Source organism: Triticum aestivum, chromosome 4D (assembly GCF_018294505.1).
Source record: "Triticum aestivum cultivar Chinese Spring chromosome 4D, IWGSC CS RefSeq v2.1, whole genome shotgun sequence".
In the NCBI taxonomy this organism is placed as follows: domain Eukaryota; kingdom Viridiplantae; phylum Streptophyta; class Magnoliopsida; order Poales; family Poaceae; genus Triticum; species Triticum aestivum.
The window spans coordinates 469324719-469346792 of record NC_057805.1 but is presented as its reverse complement, the minus strand read 5'-3'; the positions used below and the strand labels follow the sequence as shown (position 1 = coordinate 469346792).

Below are 22074 nucleotides of genomic sequence, written 5' to 3'. Positions count from 1 at the left end.
ATCGATATCTACTAATTACAACCTAAACAAACATATATGAACAAAAAAATTGATCATTCATCTCATTATGTACATCCATGCATTCATATGAACAAAAAAAATCATATATATCATCATCTATGAACAAAAAAAGCATAATATGAACGAAAAAACTTGTATGAACAAAACAGAGAGGTAAAGGGGGCCGGCCGCCGGACCGAACGGGGAGGGGCGGCGCGCACCGTCGGGGTAGGGCACAGGCGCGGGGCGGTGCGTTGACAGCGAGCTCGGAGCAGGGCAGGGGCGTGGGGTGGCGTGGCGACGGCGAGCTCGGGGCAGGGCGCGCAGGGGCGCGGCGGCGCGGACACGGCGAGCTCGGGGCAGGGCAGGGGCGAGGGCGTCGACGGCGAGCACTAGCATGGGGGCGGCGGCGCGTCGACGGCGAGCTCAGGGCAGGGCGACGGCGACGGCGTCTGGCAGCCTGGCGGCGTCCTCTCCACGCTCGTCGTCGGGGGTGAACTGCAAGATGCAATCCAAAATTTTCACAAGTGTGCCTTATATACATGAAGCTTTAGTCCCGGTTCTTAGCACCAACAAGGACCAATGCACCCCTTTGGTATCAGTTGGTGCCACCAACCGGGACCAAAGGCCTCTTTTCAGCAGCCCAAAGGGCGGGAAACAGAGACCTTTGGTCCCGGTTGGTGCTAAGAACCGGTACCAATGCCACCCATTAGTCCCGATTGGTGGCACAAACCGGGCCCAAAGGTCGTGTGCTGGAACTGGCGCGGTGCGGTGCTATGTTTAGTCCCACCTCGCTAGCCGAGAGGGGCTCGGAGTGGTTTATAAGCCCCGCCGATCCGACCACTTCGAGCTCCTCTCTACTGCAGGCTTACGGGCCTAAATCCAGTCTTTGTGCTTGTGGGCCTATTGGGCCTACTGCGGGCCTGCATCCTGGCCCTAGTAGTGGGTTTCTAGTCGTATGCAGGCCGTGGTGGCCCAGTAGGTGGCACTTTTTTTAATTTCTTTCCAGTTTTTTTGCTTTCTTTTTTGTTTTATTTATTTTATTTTGTTTCTACTTACAGCAAAATACTTACTAGTTTTTAAGTTATTCTTTTTGGTTTTAGGTAATAAAAATTATACACTTTTTGTTAGTGCCATTAATTTTTTCCAGTTTTTTGCTTTCTTTTTTGTTTTATTTATTTTATTTTGTTTCTACTTACAGCAAAATACTTACTAGTTTTTCTGTTATTTTTTTTGGTTTTAGGTAATAAAAATTATAACTTTCTGTTAGTGCCATTAATTTTCCAATTTTAGTTTCTAACAAAAGAAATCTTTATGATAATTCTTTTTGCTATTAAAGTTTCTAACAAAAATAATTCTTTATGAAGATTCTTCATTTGTTATTTTTCATGCATTTGCTGATTTTATTTATGTTATTAAAGTTTATTTTATTTTATTTTATTTTGTTTTGTTTCTACTTATATATTTTATTAAATTTTATTTTATTTTATTTGGTTTCTACTTACATCATCAATTTTCAACCCTTTGTGACTAATTTGTTATTTTTCATGCATTTACTGATTATTTTGAGCTATAAGACCCTGAAATTGAAAAGCATTTCAAATGAACTCTGAAAAGGTTGAAAGTTGGCATGGTATCATCATTTCATCCACATAGCATGTGCAAGAAAGTTGAGAGGGTTACGGCAAAAACTGGATGCACTTCGTGTACAAAACGGACAATCTCTTTCGAAGTATCAGGATTTCATACGGAAACTCGTCTGTTACAAAGGGATTTCACTTTTTTAAACTTATTTGAACTCCTGACTTTTTGTGTGTTTAAAATGCACCATTCAAAGCCACATCATCAATTTTCAACCCTTTCTGACTTCATTTGTTATTTTTCATGCATTTACTGATTATTTTGAGCTATAAGACCCTGAAATTGAAAAGCATTTCAAATGAACTCTGAAAAGGTTGAAAGTTGGCATGGTATCATCATTTCATCCACATAGCATGTGCAAGAAAGTTGAGAGGGTTACGGCAAAAACTGGATGCACTTCGTGTACAAAACGGACAATCTCTTTCGAAGTATCAGGATTTCATACGGAAACTCGTCTGTTACAAAGGGATTTCATTTTTTTAAACTTATTTGAACTCCTGACTTTTTGTGTGTTCAAAATGCACCATTCAAAGCCACATCATCAATTTTCATCCCTTTCTGACTTCATTTGTTATTTTTCATGCATTTACTGATTATTTTGAGCTATAAGACCCTGAAATTGAAAAGCATTTCAAATGAACTCTGAAAAAAAGTTGGCATGGTATCATCATTTCACCCACATAGCAGGGTATCATCATTTCAAATGAACTCTGAAAAACGGACAATCTCTTTCGAAGTATCAGGATTTCATACGAAAACTCGTCTGTTACAACAGGCATTTCAAATGAACTACGAAAAAGTTGAAAGTTGGCATGGTATCATCATAATAGTTGTGGAGAGAAAGTCTTCACTTTTTCTTCGCTTGTGTCCTTTGCTTATTGCGCTGTAACCATGGATAATCTTCATCGTTTATCAGGATGCTTGGGTCAGCCCTGACTTTGAAGGGAGGAATTTCATGAAACTTTTCATAATTTCAGACATGTCTGTCTTGCCCTCCACTCCCAGGATGTCCCTTTTTCCTGAAAGAACTATGTGGCACTTTGGCTCATCGTATGATGTATTCGCTTCCTTATCTTTTCTTTTTCTCGGTTTGGTAGACATGTCCTTCACATAGATAACCTGTGCCACATCATTGGCTAGGATGAACGGTTCGTCAGTGTACCCAAGCTTGTTCAGATCCACTGTTGTCATTCTGTACTGTGGGTCTACCTGTACCCCGCCTCCTAACAGATTGACCCATTTGCACTTAAACAAAGGGACCTTAAAATCATGTTCGTAGTCAAGTTCCCATATGTCCACTATGTAACCATAATATGTGTCCTTTCCCATCTTGGTTGCTGCATCAAAGCGGACACCGCTGTTTTGGTTGGTTCTCTTTTGATCTTGGGCGATCGTGTAAAATGTATTCCCATTTATCTCGTATCCTTTGTAAGTCAATACAGTCGAAGATGGTCCCCTGGACAACGAGTACAGCTCATCACAAACAGTGTTGTCACCTCTGAGACGTGTTTCCAACCAACTGCTGAAAGTCCTGATGTGTTCACATGTAATCCAGTCGTCGCACTGCTCCGGGTGTTTGGAGCGCAGACTGTTCTTGTGTTCATCGACATACGGGGTCACCAAGGTAGAGTTCTGTAGAACTGTGTATGTGCTTGAGACCAAGAATGCGCGTCCCTGCATATTATTGAGTCCCCTCCAAGCGTGCCTTTTCCAGTCAGTCTCCCCTCATACCGCGATTTAGGGAGACCTATCTTCTTAAGGCCAGGAATGAAGTCAACACAAAACCCAATGACATCCTCTGTTTGATGGCCCATGGAGATGCTTCCTTCTGGCCTAGCGCGGTTACGGACATATTTCTTTAGGACTCCCATGAACCTCTCAAAGGGGTACATATTGTGTAGAAATACGGGGCCCAGAATGACAATCTCGTCAACTAGATGAACTAGGACGTGCGTCATGATATTGAAGAAGGATGGTGGGAACACCAGCTCGAAACTGACAAGACATTGCGCCACATCACTCCTTAGCCTTGGTATGATTTCTGGATCGATCACCTTCTGAGAGATTGCATTGAGGAATGCACATAGCTTCACAATGGCTAATCGGACGTTTTCCGGTAGAAGCCCCCTCAATGCAACCGGAAGCAGTTGCGTCATAATCACGTGGCAGTCATGAGACTTTAGGTTCTGGAACTTTTTCTCTGGCATATTTATTATTCCCTTTATATTCGACGAGAAGCCAGTCGGGACCTTCATACTAAGCAGGCATTCAAAGAAGATTTCCTTCTCTTCTTTGGTAAGAGCGTAGCTGGCAGGACCTTCATACTGCTTTGGAGGCATGCCGTCTTTTTCGTGCAAACGTTGCAGGTCCTCCCGTGCCTCAGCTGTATCTTTTGTCTTCCCATACACGCCCAAGAAGCCTAGCAGGTTCACGCAAAGGTTCTTCGTCACGTGCATCACGTCGATCGAAGAGCGGACCTCTAGGTCTTTCCAGTAGGGTAGGTCCCAAAATATAGATTTCTTCTTCCACATGGGTGCGCGTCCCTCAGCGTCATTCGGAACAGCTAGTCCGCCGGGACCCTTTCCAAAGATTACGTGTAAATCATTGACCATAGCAAGTACGTGATCACCGGTACGCATGGCGGGCTTCTTCCGGTGATCTGCCTCGCCTTTGAAATGCTTGCCTTTCTTTCGACATTGATGGTTGGTCGGAAGAAATCGACGATGGCCCAGGTACACATTCTTCCTGCATTTGTCCAGGTATATACTTTCGGTGTCAGCTAAACAATGCGTGCATGCGTGGTATCCCTTAAGCTTGTTTGTCTGTCCTGAAAGGTTACTAAGAGCGGGCCAATCGTTGATGGTTACAAACAGCAACGCGTGCAGGTTATCCTCCTGTTTGTGCTCATCCCACGTACGTACACCGTTTCCATTCCACAGCTGTAAAAGTTCTTCAACTAATGGCCTTAGGTACACATCAATGTCGTTGCCGGGTTGCTTAGGGACTTGGATGAGAACTGGCATCATAATGAACTTCCGCTTCATGCACATCCAAGGAGGAAGGTTATACATACATAGAGTCACGGGCCAGGTGCTGTGATTGCTGCTCTGCTCCCTGAAAGGATTAATACCATCCGCGCTTAAACCAAACCATACGTTCCTTGGGTCACCTGCAAACTCAACCCAGTACTGTCTCTCGATTTTTCTCCACTGCGACCCGTCAGCGGGTGCTCTCAACTTTCCGTATTTCTTACGGTCATCACTGTGCCATCGCATCAACTTGGCATGCTCTTTGTTTCTGAACAGTTGTTTCAACCATGGTATTATAGGAGCATACCACATCACCTTCGCAGGAACCCTCTTCCTGCGGGGCTCGCTGTCAACATCACCAGGGTCATCTCGTCTGATCTTATACCGCAATGCACCGCATACCGGGCATGCATTCAAATCCTTATACTCACCGCGGTAGAGGATGCAGTCATTAGGGCATGGATGTATCTTCTGCACCTCCAATCCTAGAGGGCATACGACCTTCTTTGCTGCGTACGTACTGTCGGGCAATTCGTTATCCTTTGGAAGCTTCTTCTTCAATATTTTCAGTAGCTTCTCAAATCCTTTGTCAGGCACAGCATTCTCTGCCTTCCACTGCAGCAATTCCAGTACGGTACCGAGCTTTGTGTTGCCATGTTCGCAATTGGGGTACAACCCTTTTTTGTGATCCTCTAACATGCGATCGAACTTCAGCTTCTCCTTTTGACTTTCGCATTGCGTCCTTGCATCGACAATGACCCGGCGGATATCATCATCATCGGGCACATCGTCTGGTTCCTCTTGATCTTCAGCAGCTTCCCCCGTTGCAGCATCATCGGGCACATCGTCTGGTTCCTCTTGATCTTCAGCAGCTTCCCCCATTGCAGCATCACCGTATCCAGGGGCACATAGTTGTCATCGTCCTTTTCTTCTTCGCCGTCTTCCATCATAACCCCTATTTCTCCGTGCCTCGTCCAAACATTATAGTGTGGCATGAAACCCTTGTAAAGCAGGTGGGTGTGAAGGATTTTCCGGTTAGAGTAAGACTTCGTATTCCCACATTTAGGCATGGACAACACATAAAACCATTCTGCTTGTTTGCCTCAGCCACTTCGAGAAAATCATGCACGCCCTTAATGTACTCGAAGGTGTGCCCGTCACCATACATCCATTGCCGGTTCATCTAAGTGCATTATATATAATTATGTGTGTCAAAAGTAAGAAAATTAGACAAGTATCTATGTAAAGTAAGAATTTTTTTCTTTCAGAAAGAAGATAAGAACAAGAGGCTCACCACGGTGGTGCCGGCGACGAGATCGGCGCGGGCGGTTGACGGCGGTGAAGACGGGGACGGGGCGTGACGGACCGCTAATATAAACCTAGACAAATCTCGGAAAAAATGAAGCTCGGAGATCGAGCTTCGAGAGGAGAAAGCTTAACTAGTGTGGCTCGGGCATTTCATCGAACACCTCATGTGCATAGAAGGTGAGCTACAGCACCCAATGCCTTCCCCCTCGCCGGGCAGCAAAAAACAGAGCACTGTGGAATGCTCTGCCGCGGCGATGGGGTATATATAGGCAACTCATTTGTCCCAGTTCGTGGCTTGAACCGGGACTAAAGCTCCATCTTCTGTCCCGGTTCGAGCCACGAACCGGGACCAATGACTGTGGGCCAGGAGCGAGGCCCATTGGTCCCGGTTCGTGCCTAGAACCGGGACAAATGGGTCCACACGAACCGGGACCAATGCCCACGAGGCCCCGGCCGGCCCCCTGGGCTTACAAACCGGGTCGAATGTCCCCCATGGGTCCCGGTTCGTGCAGAACCAGGACTAATAGGCTGGCACGGCCCGAACTAAAGCCCTGTTTTCTACTAGTGCTAGGAGCCTTTTCATTGTATGATCCCACTGATCGCCAGTTCGTCACAAGGAATTGTTGAAGCCTTTTCTAATTGTCACTAGGTGAAGACTAAACCTACTAATTCCACAGTTTAAGAGCTAGCTTTCTATACACGAATCATTGGATTCAAAACCCCTTTTCTCCTTTCCGTTTTTCTTTGCCGGATGCTTTCCGTTATCTTTCTGAGGGCCCAGAAACCTTTTCATTCTAGGATCTCACTGATCGCCAGTTCGTCACACCGAATTATTGAAGCCTTTTCTATGATTGGCCGAACGTGACCACCACACATAATTATTGAAGCATTTCTCGTATAGGAGCTTATAACATATTGTATATCCGTGGAGAATCCTTTGGAATCTGGCAGCTAAACCACGAATCTCTATCGGCTCCTTTATTAATCTCACGTCAACTTCACAGGGAGCCGATTGCCGATATACTGTATATCATGCTTGCGGTACGCATGCATGCTTGAAGCCGTTTTTCTTATCCCAAATTGCTTTTATAAGGAACTGGCCACATGAGACATTTCCTTAGATAATGACATGATACATTTTTAAACATTGTTTTATTGCCTTCCACGTGATCTGCCTTTTGGCCGCCTGCGTTCGTTGGCGTGACGACTAAACTAACCTGGCCATGTCTTATAGGCAATTGTATAAGTGTTTATTTTCTCGTGGTTTGTGTCCTAAAGAAAATTGTAAATATTGGTTTATGAATACGATGATTTGCTTGTGAGCCCAATTTGCATGTATGAAGATATTAACACTAGTGCAGAACGGGGCTAAGACCACACACCTATTACACCCCCTTTGACCAAATTGTGTTGTATGCAAGATCACACACGTTTGAACAAAAATGTGTGTGTGAAGTCGTAATATCGTACACAGTTCGAAAACGCAATTTGTGTGTGATGTCATGCAAACATTTTTTGCAAAAGATGTGTGTGCGATGTAGCATATCACTGTACAAGGTTTTGAAAAATGCAAACGTGGGTGATGCTTTCACACGATTTTTGCAAAAGTTATGCGTGCAATGCATCGCACACAATTTTTAAAACGCAACCGTTTGTCATGTCATGCGCTTAGTTTTTTTAAAAAGTGTCTGTGTTGTACCATATCATCGCACACAATATAAAACGTGCAATCGTGTGTGGTGTCTTGCACATGTTTTTTATTTAAAAAAATGTGTGTGCGATGTAGCCTGCCATGACAGGCTACATCACGGGCTGTTTTAAAAACCAACCGTGTGTGATGTCTTGCATGAGTTTTTCTCAAAGAAAAATAGTTTTGCGACAGGTTTGAAGGTGAATTGACATTTGTTTCATCGCTTGACCTTGAATTATTTTTTGCACCCACCATAAACCATAGCAATCTCAATGTTAAAATTTGGCACTTTTCCGAGTTAGCTTGTTATATTTAAGTCCTTAAGTGCATTTATTGGCAATTAATTAACATAATTCAAATTTGATCTACAAGTACATAAAATAGTGCACAAAAATAATTTGAAAAAACATACTTATGGTATTGTGTATATTTGTATGACTTATGCAATAATTGAAAAGGAATTTCAAAGATCTCTGTGCCAAGAGTCGCTCACAAACATTGAGTTTATTGGTTTTCTAATTCAGAAACATGAAACTTGTCATGGTGCCATTATATGACCTCGGTATACTGTGGTAAGAATATGAGAAGGTTTAAGAAAAGTTTAGATATACACTCTTTAGAAATCGAAACATCTCCAAAGAAGAATCATGATTTTGAGAGGAAAGATGAGAGCTTTGAAGTGGAATTGACATTTCCTTCATCGTTTGACCTAGAATTGTTTTCTACACTAATTATACACCACCATTGTGTTCAAATTTAGCACTTTCCTGGGGTCATTTGCTACATTTAATTCATTAAGTGCGTTTCTAGACATAATCGATATAATTCAAATTTGAACTATGAGTACATGAAACAGTGCACAAAAATGGTTTGAAAATTTATATCTTGAGTATATTTGTACATCTTATACAAGAAATGAAAAGAAATTTCAAAGATCTATGTGGCAAGAATAAACCACAAACATGTAGTTTAGTGCACCAAATTTGAAGGCAAATTAACATTTCCTTCATCGTTTGACCGTGATTTTTTTCTACACCCAACATATACACCATAGAATTTCTCGTGTTCAAATTTGGCACTTCTCCAGGGTAATTTGCTAAATTTAAGTCATTTAGTGCATTTCTAGGCATTTAATGGATATAATTCAAATTTGAACTATGAGCACATGAAACAATGTACGAAAATGGTTTGAACATTTAGGATCTTGAGTATATTTGTATGTCTTATACAATAGGTGAAAATAAATTTTGTAGGTCTATGTGGCAAGAGTCAAGCACACACATGGAGTTTAGTGGTGTTTTATTGTTGAGGAAATCGTTAACTGGTAGTTGCTCGCTTGGCCGGCGAGTAGGGGACTAATATGCTAATCAGCAAGTTAATCCATTAATCGGATAATTTACCAGTTTATCAACTACTCGAGGACCCTATGAGCAGGGATTAATCGGCAAGTTAACTAGTTACTCGGATGAATTCTTGAACATAGGTTTTAATTCTAGAAAATGTGGATGAAGTCTGGAAACATGAAACTTGGCATGTTGTCATGATTTGACATCAGTATGTTGCGGTAAAATATTGAGAAGGTTTAATGAAAATTGTGATGTACATTTTTTAGAAATTGGACCATCTCTAAGGACGAATCAGGGTTTCAGGTGGGAATGCACCAAGTTTGAAGGCAAATTGACATTTGCTTCAACGTTTGACCTTGATATTTTTCCTACACTCAATATACACCATAGAATCCACCGTGTTCAAATTTAGCACTTTTCCCGGGTCATTTGCTATATTTAAGTCATTATGTGCATTTCTGGCATTTAATAGATACAATTCAAATTTAAACTATGAGTACATTAAACAATGCACAAAAATGGTTCGAAAAATCATATTTAGGATCTTGAGTGTATTTGTATGTCTTATACAAGAAATGAAAAGAAAATTTAAAAATCTATGTGGAAAGAGTTAATCACAAAACATGTAAATGAAGTCTAAAAAACATGACAGTTGGCTTGGCGTCATCATATGACCTTAGTATGTCATGGTAAAAAAATATAGAATGCAAAAAAGTTTTGATATACACTCTGTAGAAATCGAACCATCTCCGAGGAAGAATCGTGGTTTTGAGAGGGAATGCGCTAACTTTGAAGGCAAGCTAACATTTGCTTCAATGTTTGGCCATGATTTTTTTTCTACACCCAACATGGACCATATCATCATCCATGTTCAAATTTGGCACTTTTTCGGTTTCATTTGCTATATTTAAGGCATTGACCTCATTTCTAGGCATTTAGTGAATACATTTCAGATTTGAACTATGAGTACATTAAATAGTGCACAAAAATGGTTTAAAAATTTATATTTAGGGTCTTGAGTATATTTGTGCCTTATACAAGAAATGGAAACAAATCTCAAAGATCTCCTTGGCAAGAGTCAAGCACAATAATGGAGTTTATTGTTTTAAAAATTCTATATAATGTAAATGAAGTCTAAACAACATGGAAGTTGGCATTTCAAAGTATAACTCTGAAACAAACGTTATAAAGTAGTTTGTTCTACACATAGAAAATTGTGACCACTTTAGACAACTTCAGTTTGGAAGACACTACACTAATGTTCTTCTCATGTTTATAAAAGATTCATATTGAACAAAACAATACTAGTGTATTTTTTAAAATTTATGTTTTTGCAAAATTTACATGTATTTAAAAAAATCAACACATATCCCAAAAGTTCTTGTTAGAAAAGATGTTTAAAAATTAGATGTATTGTAAAGGAAAACGAAATGGGTCAGGCCCAATAACCTACTCGAACTATATACGACTAAAAGGCAGAGCTCCTGATGTTCCTCGAAAAAAATATTGTCATTGCATTAGAAATTCGTGTTGAAAAGAGACCATTGATGCAACATATATTTTTACCCCGCCGTCTTAGATCTGCTAATTGGTTCCATATATGTTCGTGTGATTTACACTCCTAAATTCACTACATCTACATTCGAGTACTAATGTTGTATATTTGAAAATGACAGTGTTTCCAAGAATATTATGGATGTAGGTCTTAGCTTGGGTTTCGAGAATGTTAATACCTATCTAGTATGGGTTGGTGTTTCAAGAACATTAATGTGGTATATCTTATTGGGATGGTGTTCAAGAATATTGGTGTTGTATATCTAGTCTAGGCCGGCGTTTCGAAAATGGTAGTGACGTATATCTAGTCTTGATTGGCGTTTTCAGAATATTAATGTCGTATATGGTATATCTAGTCTCGACTAGCATTTCAAGGATGTTATGGATGCATATCTGATCTAGATTGGTATTCAGATAATACATAAAAACTCGACATGCAGGGAAGACGACACCCACAACACATGGTCGTTGAAGAGAATATTAGTGTCGCATATCTGCTGTACTAGCATTTCCAAACTTTAATGATGTATATCTATTTTTGCGTTGTCGTTTTTGGTATATCATGTTGTATATCTAGTCTTGACATGTATTTCAAGAATAGCATGGAAAAACAATGTATTTAAGCAAAAAAAAGATGCGGCGCATGGCCCACCAAGCTCATGTTGGGATCGGTCACCGCCCATGCTAGTGAAGTTTTTTGTATACGCTTTGAACCAGGTCGGCCGCCCCACTATTTAAGGCGATATCAACGCATTCGCTAAATCAAGAATATTAATGCCGTTTCACCTGCAAAATTAAGAGCCAAGAAAAATGCTTGCATCCATGCATTCTTAGCATTGCTGGTCTATATATATACTCCCTCTGTTTCTTTTTAGTCTGCATATAAGATTTGGTCAAAGTCAAACTTTGTTATTTTGACTAAATTTTTAGAAAAAAATATCAAGATTCATGACATGAAATCAATATTGATAGATGCATCATGAAATTAATTTCCATACCATATAGCTTTAGTATTGTAGATGTTGATATTTTTTCCTACAAAGTTGGTCAAACTTGACTTTGACCAAATTTTATATACATACTAAAAAGAAACGGAGGGAGTATTTTCTATGGGTGCCCGACTTTAGTTTGTGTTCTAATTCCTAACCAAACATGCCTCCACTTGTATCACCCTTTCAGGGCCTCTTGATTCACATGATCTTGAAAAGTACTCCCTCCGTCCGCGAATAAGTGTACTTCTAGCTTTTATCTTAAGTCAAAGTTTTAAAATTTTGACCAACTACATACAAAAGAGTCATAACATATATGACATCAAATTGGTATATTATGAAAGTACATTTCAAAATAGATCTAGTGATATTAATTTAGTGTCATAAATGCTAGTACTTTTCCCTATAAAGTTGGTCAAAGTTTTAAAACTTTGACCTAGGAAAAAAGTTAGAAGTACACTCATTCGCGGACGGATGGAGTAGGAATAAAATACACACATGTGACGACTTAATCAATCTCAAAATATTGTGTCGGGTCAGTATTTCAAAGGTAATCTGAAGTAGGGTGGATGAGGATTTGCGGCACGCAAGTGCGGGGGCACTCAGGTCCTTGGTGTCATTTTTTTTTGGCTTCCGATTTTCAAAGTTCTATATCTTTTAAACAAAAATTCCAAATTAAGTTACGTTTTCTTAATCATGTTTCTCGTGACCAGTGCTTTTAAATAAGATCCATTTTAAATATATTTTGAAGACTTTTAAAAAAATATGTTAAGTTTCAAAGTTAAAAACTTGGTACGATTGGTAAAAATCTATTATTTTGTGTCTATGACTGACAGAAAATATTGCTTAAAATCATATCTCTGAAACTTGTTGAAATTTAGCATTTTTAGATGCAAAACCAGTAAGTTTCACCGCTAAAAGTTAAAGCTTTTTGAGGGATTTTCTTTTTTATTGTGCCCTCGTGCCGGATTTAACTACTTCGTGAATCGCGAGGTAAATCGAGCCGACGAGAGGGCTTGGCAGGTGAGTGCCCCCACACTTGCGTGCTCCTGCAAATTTTTGGGTGCAGGGTGTGCATTCATAGGGATGAGTCCGTGTATGTGAACATCTACGACCCGCAAAAAAAACATCGCGTTTGTGCTGTATTAAGAAAACTTGCACTTTGTTTTATCTGGGATGTCCCCAACTTGTTGCACCTAATCAATGGGTTCCAAGCTTAGCATCCAGCGAGACAATATATACTCCTGAACCACCCATTCCTCTGTTGGTGTATTCAAATGCAAAAATATACTCTTTAAATCAAAGCGAACCTCGAGCACCGCTGCAGAGTAATCATCGGTCAGCATCGGGAGGGGAGCACCGAATTCCAATCTCCAAATCTCGCATGATGCCGTCTCGTGTCCCGACGTGCCAAATCGTGGCCAAAACAGCAAGAGAATTTCATGGGGGCAAACCGTGGTACTCCTGCTACTAGCTACGATGGCGACTCCACTTGACCACTTGACACCCCAACGAAAACGAACCAACACTCCGCCGCAAGCGGCCCGGGCCTCCGCTCCGCGGTCGACACGCGGCCTACCGGACGGCAGATCCAACGGCCGGGAATCCCGCCGTCGCCGTCGTCCCGGATCCCGCACCGGGGCCCGCGCTCGCCCGCCGACGTGGCGCGCCGGCTGTGGTCTCGGGGCGTGGGCGCCGCATGGGCGGCACTGGCCGGGGAATCCCGTGGAGACCGCTGCGCTATATTTGGTGGGCCTGCGAGGAGCCGGGCCCCGCCGAATCTGACGGTGGGCCCGCGCTGGTCGCGCTTTGTCGTGGGTGGGGGTGCGGCGTCGCTTTCCGCTCTGGGCCGTGTGGCCGAGAGGCGAGAGCGCTCGGTCGTTGGGCCCTGGAGCCCGATGCAATACCAATCGTTTTCCAGGAGGAAAGGGCAAACCACTGAAGCTCCTCGCCGTCTTAGGTATAACAGACAAGGTTGCATATCCCATCCACAGTCTTATCTTTCCTCCTCTGTGATGGAATGCAACGGTGGTGGTAGCGGTTGGGGAAGCACCCACCATCTTTTCGTTTGTTCGATCGGTGGCTGAATCGGGGGCACGGCTAAAAATCAGAGCTACCACCTGCCAAAAAAGCGCAAGAGAAACGCGCCATTCCGTGCAGACAGACACAAGCACATGCACTCCGCGTCCGGCCGCGCGGAGCTCCGTGCCGGTGCCGGTCCACCGGGTAGTACACGGGCGGCCGAAATTCACAGGAAAATCCACCACGACTTCCACCCAAGTACCACCCTACCGAACCGCCCATCACCGTCCTCCGGCCCGTGTTTGCACCGCGAGGTGATAAGCCCGGGACGCGCTGCGCTCTGGACCGGACTGACCAGACCTTCCGCTTCCGGGCTACACTAGCGCGCGGACGCGCAGGCACCTACGTACAGCCATAGCACGACGGGTCTAGCCGTCTAGCTAGCCTGCGGTCTGCGGAGCGAGCGAGTGATCGTAGCGGCATCTCGCTTCCTCCTCCTACGGCTCGATCGGCTGTGCGGTCCTTGTCCGAGTCCGGCGCCACGACACGACACGGCACCTTGAATGAACCTTTTCAGTCGCAAATCACCTTGGACTCGGGTGTGCTCTGGTAGTACGGACTAGCAGCAACAGTACTGCAAGGGGAGTGGTGCCTTTCTGTACGCACTTGGTTGCCTTTTGTTTCATACTACTCCTGCGCTACTTTCACCGCATCATCGGTCGCCGCCTTTGTACACCAACTTTCGTTCTTAAACCAAAACCTTCCTCGAAAGAAAACCGCACGTAGGCGCCGTGCCTGTGGCCGGCCAATCTCCCCGGCTAGTTATAAACTACGCGGATAGTGACAGTTGATGAGTGGAGAGAACCACATACTCCGCTCGCCATTCCCACACCACACCACATTTCACAGGATCAAAACAGCACGGTACTGTGGCGTTGTTTTGGCCCGGCACTCAACAATCAACGTCTCCACTCACCCACAGCGACACGTAGCCGTCGACGGTACACCAGCACCCCTACTTTTCTCCCCCGGACAGCCGCTGCGTGCGTTGCGCGCCGATAAAATGAAAAGGTTGGTGATTATCTGGTGCGTGGTGGTACGATATTCGTGACTAGCACTAATAAACAAGTCCCTTTTCCGGTCCATGGCCTTTCGCGATTTGGCCGCCACCTTCGGCGACGACGCGACGTGATGCAAAGCCGAATATTTCTCCAGCCGGAAAAGGGACGGCGAAATTCGCCCGTCGGTTTCCATGCGCATATTCGCAAAGAAGCGGCAGCCGCTTTCCGGCGACACGCTGATGCAGAGCCACGTCTAGCCGTCTGCGAAGATGCCGGCGAGCGAGCGAGCGAGTGGCCGTCGCCGTCGCTGTCGGCGGCGCCCGTCGCCATGCTAGCATGCTGCTTTTGAACACGCCTGCCTCTGCTCTCTGCTTAATTAATCAGCTAGCCAGGGGTAGGGGTAGACCCGCAGGCAGGCTGCAGCGGGGACGTCGACGTGCGCTTGGCTTTCTTTTCTTTTAGATTATTTTTGTATTATAATGTGGTGCTCTGCTCTGCTTGCGTTGTGGACATGGACGTGTTCCCATCCAGGTGGTTTATTACTTGGGGGCTTGGGGCTGCTGCATGGCGTGGTCGCAGCTTAATCAGAGCAATCAACACTTGTCCTCGTCGTCCTTCTCTGCTGCTCAGTTGATGTGGATCCATCCAGGTGACCGGACTGTATCCAAGCTTTGAATTGAACTAGCTCACGACGCCGACGGCTACGTACATACTCTACCAATAATTCATCACAAGGAGCCAAAGGAATTGCGACGAACTTGTCACCGGCTGAGAGAAGCTACGTAACCCTCAAAACATTTTGGAATCTTTTGGTGGTGGAGTGCAGACGGCGGAGACTCTGCGAGTTTCAGATAAGCAACGTAACTTATCCTCAGTCAGACCCCCCGCCAATCACAGCGCTGCTTTACCATTTTTTTCCCTTCATGGGCACAGACCAAATTTCATATTTGGGCCTGAAAACATTAGGACATCTGTTGCCGTCTTAGCCAAAAGGAAAAGTTTCTCTTAAAAAAGAATGAAGAAGAGAAGTTGCAGTGAATCAGGGAACACTTGTGCATATGCCGTGCCCGTACCGCACGCCTCACCAGATTTACATGCCGATGATGCCCCGGCTCCCTTCACGCACGGTGCAAAAGCACGCGTAGCGTGTGTGTGATTAGCAGGAAACAAAACAAAACACATGTTCCTTGAAAAATGCACCAACTACAGTAGAGGCTACAGCGGCCGGTCAATCAACCCTGCTCCTCTCCGAAACTTTGGGGCCTAGTGAGCAACAAAGAAGGTTACGACAGAAACCGAGAAAGAAAACTCAAGAGAGCTGCCGACGCCTCACTTGGACGGTTGCTTGTGGGCTCTGAGCGCTTCCAGGATGCTTTCGACCCACCTGCCCAAAGCAACATGGAAAACGATCATCGCACAATAGTCAGAGTCAAGGGCTACGTAAGTCCTCGTGCATTTTTCTGAATGTCCAACGAACAGCGACTTGTCCATAACAATGGGGATAACGTTGTTCAGAAAAAGGGATTATGATGCACGCCCGTACCCTTCGAGTCCAGGGGTTGCAGGATAGTATACGCTCTCCAGGCCGAGTTTCTTGGCCGCTGACGCCGTCGTCTCGCCTATGCAGGCGACCGAGTTGCTCCACTTGTCGACCCGTGACATGAGGTTTAGCCACGCCCTGCAACATCAGGAAACCACGAAAAAAATGGAGAGAGTAAAGCACAGCTTTGTGCGAAATGAAACTAGTTACAGTGATCAACAAAGCCGAGATGGACTGTAATATCCTGCTACAAGTTCTGCATGCTATGGGGAAAAACAGTGACGCGCTTGTGGATCAGTAAGCTTCTTCTGTATGAACAATAACCTCCTCCAAACAGGGGTTCATGTCTAAATGCTAGAATCTCACGATCTGTTGCACATATGCTTCAGCTCACCATCTTATAATGTACGTAGTACTGTAGAATTATGTAAACAAAAATATATGAAAACAATAGCCAGATACAGTTAACATAGTTACCGGAGTGCAGATGGAGAAGCTACTGCAACAACTGGCGCTGAAAGAGCAAGCTTTAAAATCTGTGGATCTACATCATGTACAGGTACCTGTTTGTAAACACAGCCGCTTCATTAATTACCAGGAGTCCAAGTCTATGCACACATAAAGCATGGAATATAATGTAAAATTCGTGAATGCCACAGTCAGCCTTACAAAAAACAAATATGACACTGTCAGGTAAGGAAAGAAGGCTGCCAGAGATATAATATCATGAGGTAAGTCAATGGTTCATGTTATGTGGTTCAACTGCATTGAGTTCAAGTGTTCACTAAAACCAACCTACAATTACAGGGAGAAATTACAAATATCCAGCCCTAGTTCGAAATTATCTCATGTTTTCACAAAAGTCGCCTTCATATAAAGCTTAATATCTTTTTTTTTCAGGGAATGTGAAGCTTACTATCGAATAAAATTAGTACCCATGGATTTAATAAAGATCAATCTAAAGAAGGTAGGTACCATGGATCAATGGAAAAGAGCTCAAAAATGCAGAATACAAGTTCTATGTACAAATTCAGAATGGAACAGGAACTAAATACGAATATAAGTGGAAATCTTACGGTTGAATAGGTGTTCAGTCTTGTCACCTCAAATCCTCGAGCTGACAGCCCATTCTCTGCATCACAGGGTAAAACTAAGTAACTGAAAGACTGAATATTTCATGCAGTTGCTGTGGAAGACAGACAACAAGATAAGGAATAAAAAGAGTCAAAATTGATCAAATAGTTACAATATCTTAAACAACAAGAAATTTAACTACAAGACTGAAAATACAAAGAAATTCTCGATTTATAATATGGATGGATTTGCCCAGGCCTGGATAATTCATAACTCACTCTGGAAAACAGAAAGGCAGAAATCGTGTGGCTTAAGAGGGGATGAAATAAATAGCACACATATAAATGCGAACTAAATGAACACGAAAATGACTCACGAATTTCATGGCCAGCCTTTGCAGATGCAGGATACAACACTTTAGAAGCAGTCTCACTAGTCCTTGGAAGCTCCGAGGCCAAAACTTTGCCCAAAGCTGAAGAAGAAATAAATATAATAAGTACCATATATAATTGAAAATACTTCCAAGTCTTCAAGATGCATGAAGTCTTTAGTGCGTGGGCAGTACATCATAGTAGTAGTATAAATTATGGGCAAGATACCTTTGGAAGGAGAAAATGCAACCTCAAGGGGTCCATCATTGGATTGCAATACTTCATCAAAAGTTCTTGCAGTACCTGCTCCAACAACTGCTATTCGCACCTTAGGACTTCCAGCAGCCCTGGTATTGAGTTATCGTGTAATGTCAAATATGGTAGTCTAGTCGTAGATGACGTTTGATTTGTTCTGGTTTCATGTAGCAACAATTTGATTGCAGAAATGGAAGTTCAGTAAAAACAAAACTTTGGAAACGTAAAACGCATAATCTACTTTGTTTCACAAAAAGCGCACGGACCTGCGCTGCCACAAGCCCACAACCTATGTGGAATGAATCGTGAACTGACATATGTTCTATTTGTGGAGCAACACTGCGCACAATAACTGCAATATGTTTGAATCTTACTTCCATCCCTCAAGGAACACTGCAGCTGCCTCAGGAGATGTTACAGTAACCCAGTCAAACTTTTCATCTGCAAATACATAATACTGAAGTGACTAAACCCTGCGGCTGCAAGTTCTGCAAAGTAGTGTATAGAAGATAGACTGAACCACATACCCCGCAAGACAGCTGAAAGCCTGTCTGCAACAGGCCCTTCGACGTGCTGAATAAGAGGAAGCTCCAGAGAGTGCACATTATGCTTCTCCTGCACAATCCAATAACAAAATCGATGTGATTGATTCCCCAAGGTCTGGCCGAATTCGTTAGTCCCCCAGTCCAGAGATGTAAAATCAGCTCGGAAAATCGCCTCTCCACAGCCGAGCATATAAAGCCGTCCCCTCTCGAATTCACCAACATCGGCTCAGGGTGTCACAGAGAAGACGAGGAGGGGTATCCCCAACGCTCCCTGAAAGCCCACCGCGCTCCATCCAGGAGAACAATGGAAGACTGTGGGAGGGAACTTACCAGAGCGGCGACGAGCTTGGCGTTCTTGCCTTGCTCGCGCGTGACCACGACGTCGGGCGAGGGAGACGAGTGGGCGGCGAGACTCCTCCCGGGCGCGCCGGCTCGGGGAGCTCCGGCGGGGCGGTGGGCTCGGTGGAAGGCTCCGGGGCCGGGAGGTGGGGCCAAGGGGATGGGAGCGACCGAGGAATGGAAGGCCATGGGGAGGCGAAGGCCGATCCCGCGGCTTCCGTTGCGGAGAGGAGCCGACACGCTCTGGACTCGGTGGTTGTGGGCGGGCCTGGATCTGGGCTGAGTAACTGCCGAACGGACGGCCTTTGTCGCGTGGTGGGCTATTCACGGGCCTAATTAGTGATATGATCATGGTCGAAAGTAGGAGTACTCACTGGTTGAACAGGGAGCAACTAATCAAAGAGCGCTTCTTCGGGAGTCTCTTCAAGGGTTACTTGAGGTGGGCTGAGAGCGCGCACACAGCACGCTTCCTTTGATTGTTTTTTTCACATGCGTTTTCTGCTTTTTAAATGGGTTTTTCGGTTTTCCGCCGGCCTTTCCTAGCTTTTGGAGAAAAATTTTGAAAAAAAAAATTGCACGAACAAATCACGTTTTTTCCCGCGAGTGGCACGGATTTTCCTCCATGAGGGGCACAGCTGTGCTTCTCAGAAAAGGAAAAAATCACGTTTAGTTTTTTTCTTTCCGCGAGAGGCTCGGTCGTGCCTCTCAGAAACGAAAAAAAACACAGTTTCGTTTTTCTTCTTCCATGAGAGGCACGAATTTGCTTCCGCGAGAGGCATGCCCATGATCTTGGAAACGGAAAAAAATGCCCTTTGTTTTTTTCTTCCGCGAGAGGTACGGGTTTACTTTGTGGAGGCACGGATTTGCTTCCGCGAGAGGCACGATCGTGCCTCTTTCAGAAAAGGAAAAAAATTGCTCCCTGTTCGATCTTTTCGTCCGTTTTTTGTGAAAAAAAGTTTATCAAAACCTCCAACATGGGATCTAGTTTTAAATATCTCAACGCGACGAATCCAACGGTGGCGAATAATTTAAGAGATAAAACATTTGGAATAAATGAATCTACCGAAAAAAGAGAAAACTCCCAGGTTGCAACAAGTGGCGCGCATGCAGTGCGTACACTTGTCGCAACCTGGAGGTGGGGTTGACCTTTATAAATAGTGCTCCTCAATTAGAGTAGGTACAATAGGATGACGTAGGCGGGCTGCAAGACTTTAAATATTATATTTTTGATGAGTTGGCGGAGAGAGAAGAGGAGAGAGAAGAGAAGAGGGCTAATGATTAACAGTCGGCTTTAGCATGCGCTCCTAGGCACTTTGTGAGAGAGGGAAAGGTTGGCTATAGATGACGTGACAAAATTATATAGCCAGCAACTGGCTATATTATTAACCATGCTCAATGATTTCGGATGAGCCAACCTGTGAGTTGCAGGTGGCCTTTTTTGCCTGGTAGCCCATTTATGGGTTGTGATAAGATTTTGACTGACTTATAGCGAGGGTATCTTCCGTCTCGCTGAAGATTTTTTGACCGTGTAGAGTATTGGGCCCACTCGTTCAATGATAACAAGGTATGTTGGGTTCTTCTTTGCTCAATAAAGGAATTCTTTGCTTTTTGATTTCTTCATGGGTTTCTTTGGGGTTTTTTGTTTCCTTTTTTATCGTTTTTCTTTTAATTATTACCGGTTTTTACCACTATTTTCTTTTAGTTTATTTCTTTATTTTTTGTTTCTTTCTCTGTTATCTTTGGGTTCTCTTGTTTTATGTTTCCTTTTCTTTAATTGTAGTGATTTTCCTCTTTCCTTTTTCTTATGATCTTTGGCTTTATTTTGGTTGCTTCACTACTTTTTCTTTCTTTCTTCGTTATGCTTCATTATTCTTTTTTTTTCCTAGATTTTCTTCACTTTCTCAATATTATCATTTTTTCTTCAACAAATGTCTATTTTTCTTTTGGTTATCATTCCATTTTTTCGTATATGTCAATAAAATTTTTCAAATACATATTTAAAATTTTCAAAATACAAGTTTAACATTTTTTAATACATGGTCAACATTTTTTTCTATACATAGTTTTACATTTTTCAAATACAAGATTAACATTTTCTGAATCCATGGTCAACATTTTCTCTATACACATTTTAAACATTTTCAAATGCTTGATTGAAAATTTTCTAATACAGCACTAACATTTTTTAATACATTGGTAATATACACATTTAACATATTTCAAATGCTCGATTAACATTTTCCAAATGCTCGATTAACATTTATTTAATATATGGTCAACATTTTTTCTATATATATTTAATATTTTTCAAATACAAGTTTAATAATTTTTTAGTACAATAAAAGCATAATATGTTTTGAATACACAATCAATAATTTTTCTATACACATTTACCATTTTTTAAATGCTTGATTAATATGTTTCAAATACAAGTTTAAGATATTTAAATACAATACAAGATTATTATTTTTGGAATATGTGGCCAATATTTTTAATATACATTTAACATTTTTCACATGCTTGATTAATATTTTTCAAATGCTTGCTTAATATATTTTTTGAAAATGCTTGATTAACATTTTTTAGATACATGATCAACATCTTTCACACACATTGCATGTATTTTGTATACATGAGAAACATTTTTCTCTATACACAGTTGACATTTTTCAAAAGTTTTTTTGGTAATATATTTGTTTATAATATTTGGTAGCATAAACAAAATAAAAAAATAAAAAAAGAAACAAGTTCGTGGCCTCGTGCGCGCTTGGGCCAGCCCATCTGGTTCCCCTACCAACCAACATGTGAGTTGCTAAATCACTAGTTAAGGACGGCCTTTGTCAGGTGGTGGGCTATTTTATGGGTCTAGTTGTGATATGATGCTGACCCTGGGGTGCGTAGGCAACCCCAATAAACCAACCCGTGAGTTGCGAAATCACTAGCTAAGGGTTACCTCTTGCAAAGGTCATTTCACCATCTCAAGCGCTGACAAGTGGCACATTTTATATGCGCCACTTGTCGCAACTAGGTAATTTTCCTTTTTTCCCCATAGATTCATCTATTCAAAATGTTTTATCTCTTAAATCATGCGTCCAAATTCCAAACCGTTTTCATCATTGGATTTCTCGTGTTGAGATCTTCGAAACTAGATACCACATTAATAGGTTTCAATGAACTCTTTTTTTACAAAAAAAAACTCAAAAGAAAAAACTGGAGCCAAAAACACTTTTTTATTTATCCCTTTTTGAGAAGCACCCGCAGAAGCAAATAAGTGCCTCCATGAGAAGCAAATTTGTGCATATTTGTAAGC

The 22074-nt window shown here is 42.8% G+C and overlaps 1 protein-coding gene across 1 annotated transcript; it reads right to left on the bottom strand.

The window, feature by feature from the left end:
- Positions 1-15622: 15622 nt before the first annotated feature.
- LOC100037610 (uroporphyrinogen-III synthase, chloroplastic) lies at positions 15623-19018 on the bottom strand. Its single transcript, XM_044520767.1, has 10 exons — positions 18756-19018; positions 18408-18495; positions 18255-18321; positions 17854-17972; positions 17631-17726; positions 17257-17312; positions 16658-16743; positions 16184-16318; positions 15974-16024; positions 15623-15903 (listed from the first exon to the last, which is right to left on the bottom strand). The coding sequence occupies exons 1-10, from the start codon at positions 18951-18953 to the stop codon at positions 15873-15875; spliced, it is 927 nt and encodes a 308-aa protein (XP_044376702.1). The 5' UTR covers positions 18954-19018; the 3' UTR covers positions 15623-15872.
- Positions 19019-22074: the final 3056 nt, after the last annotated feature.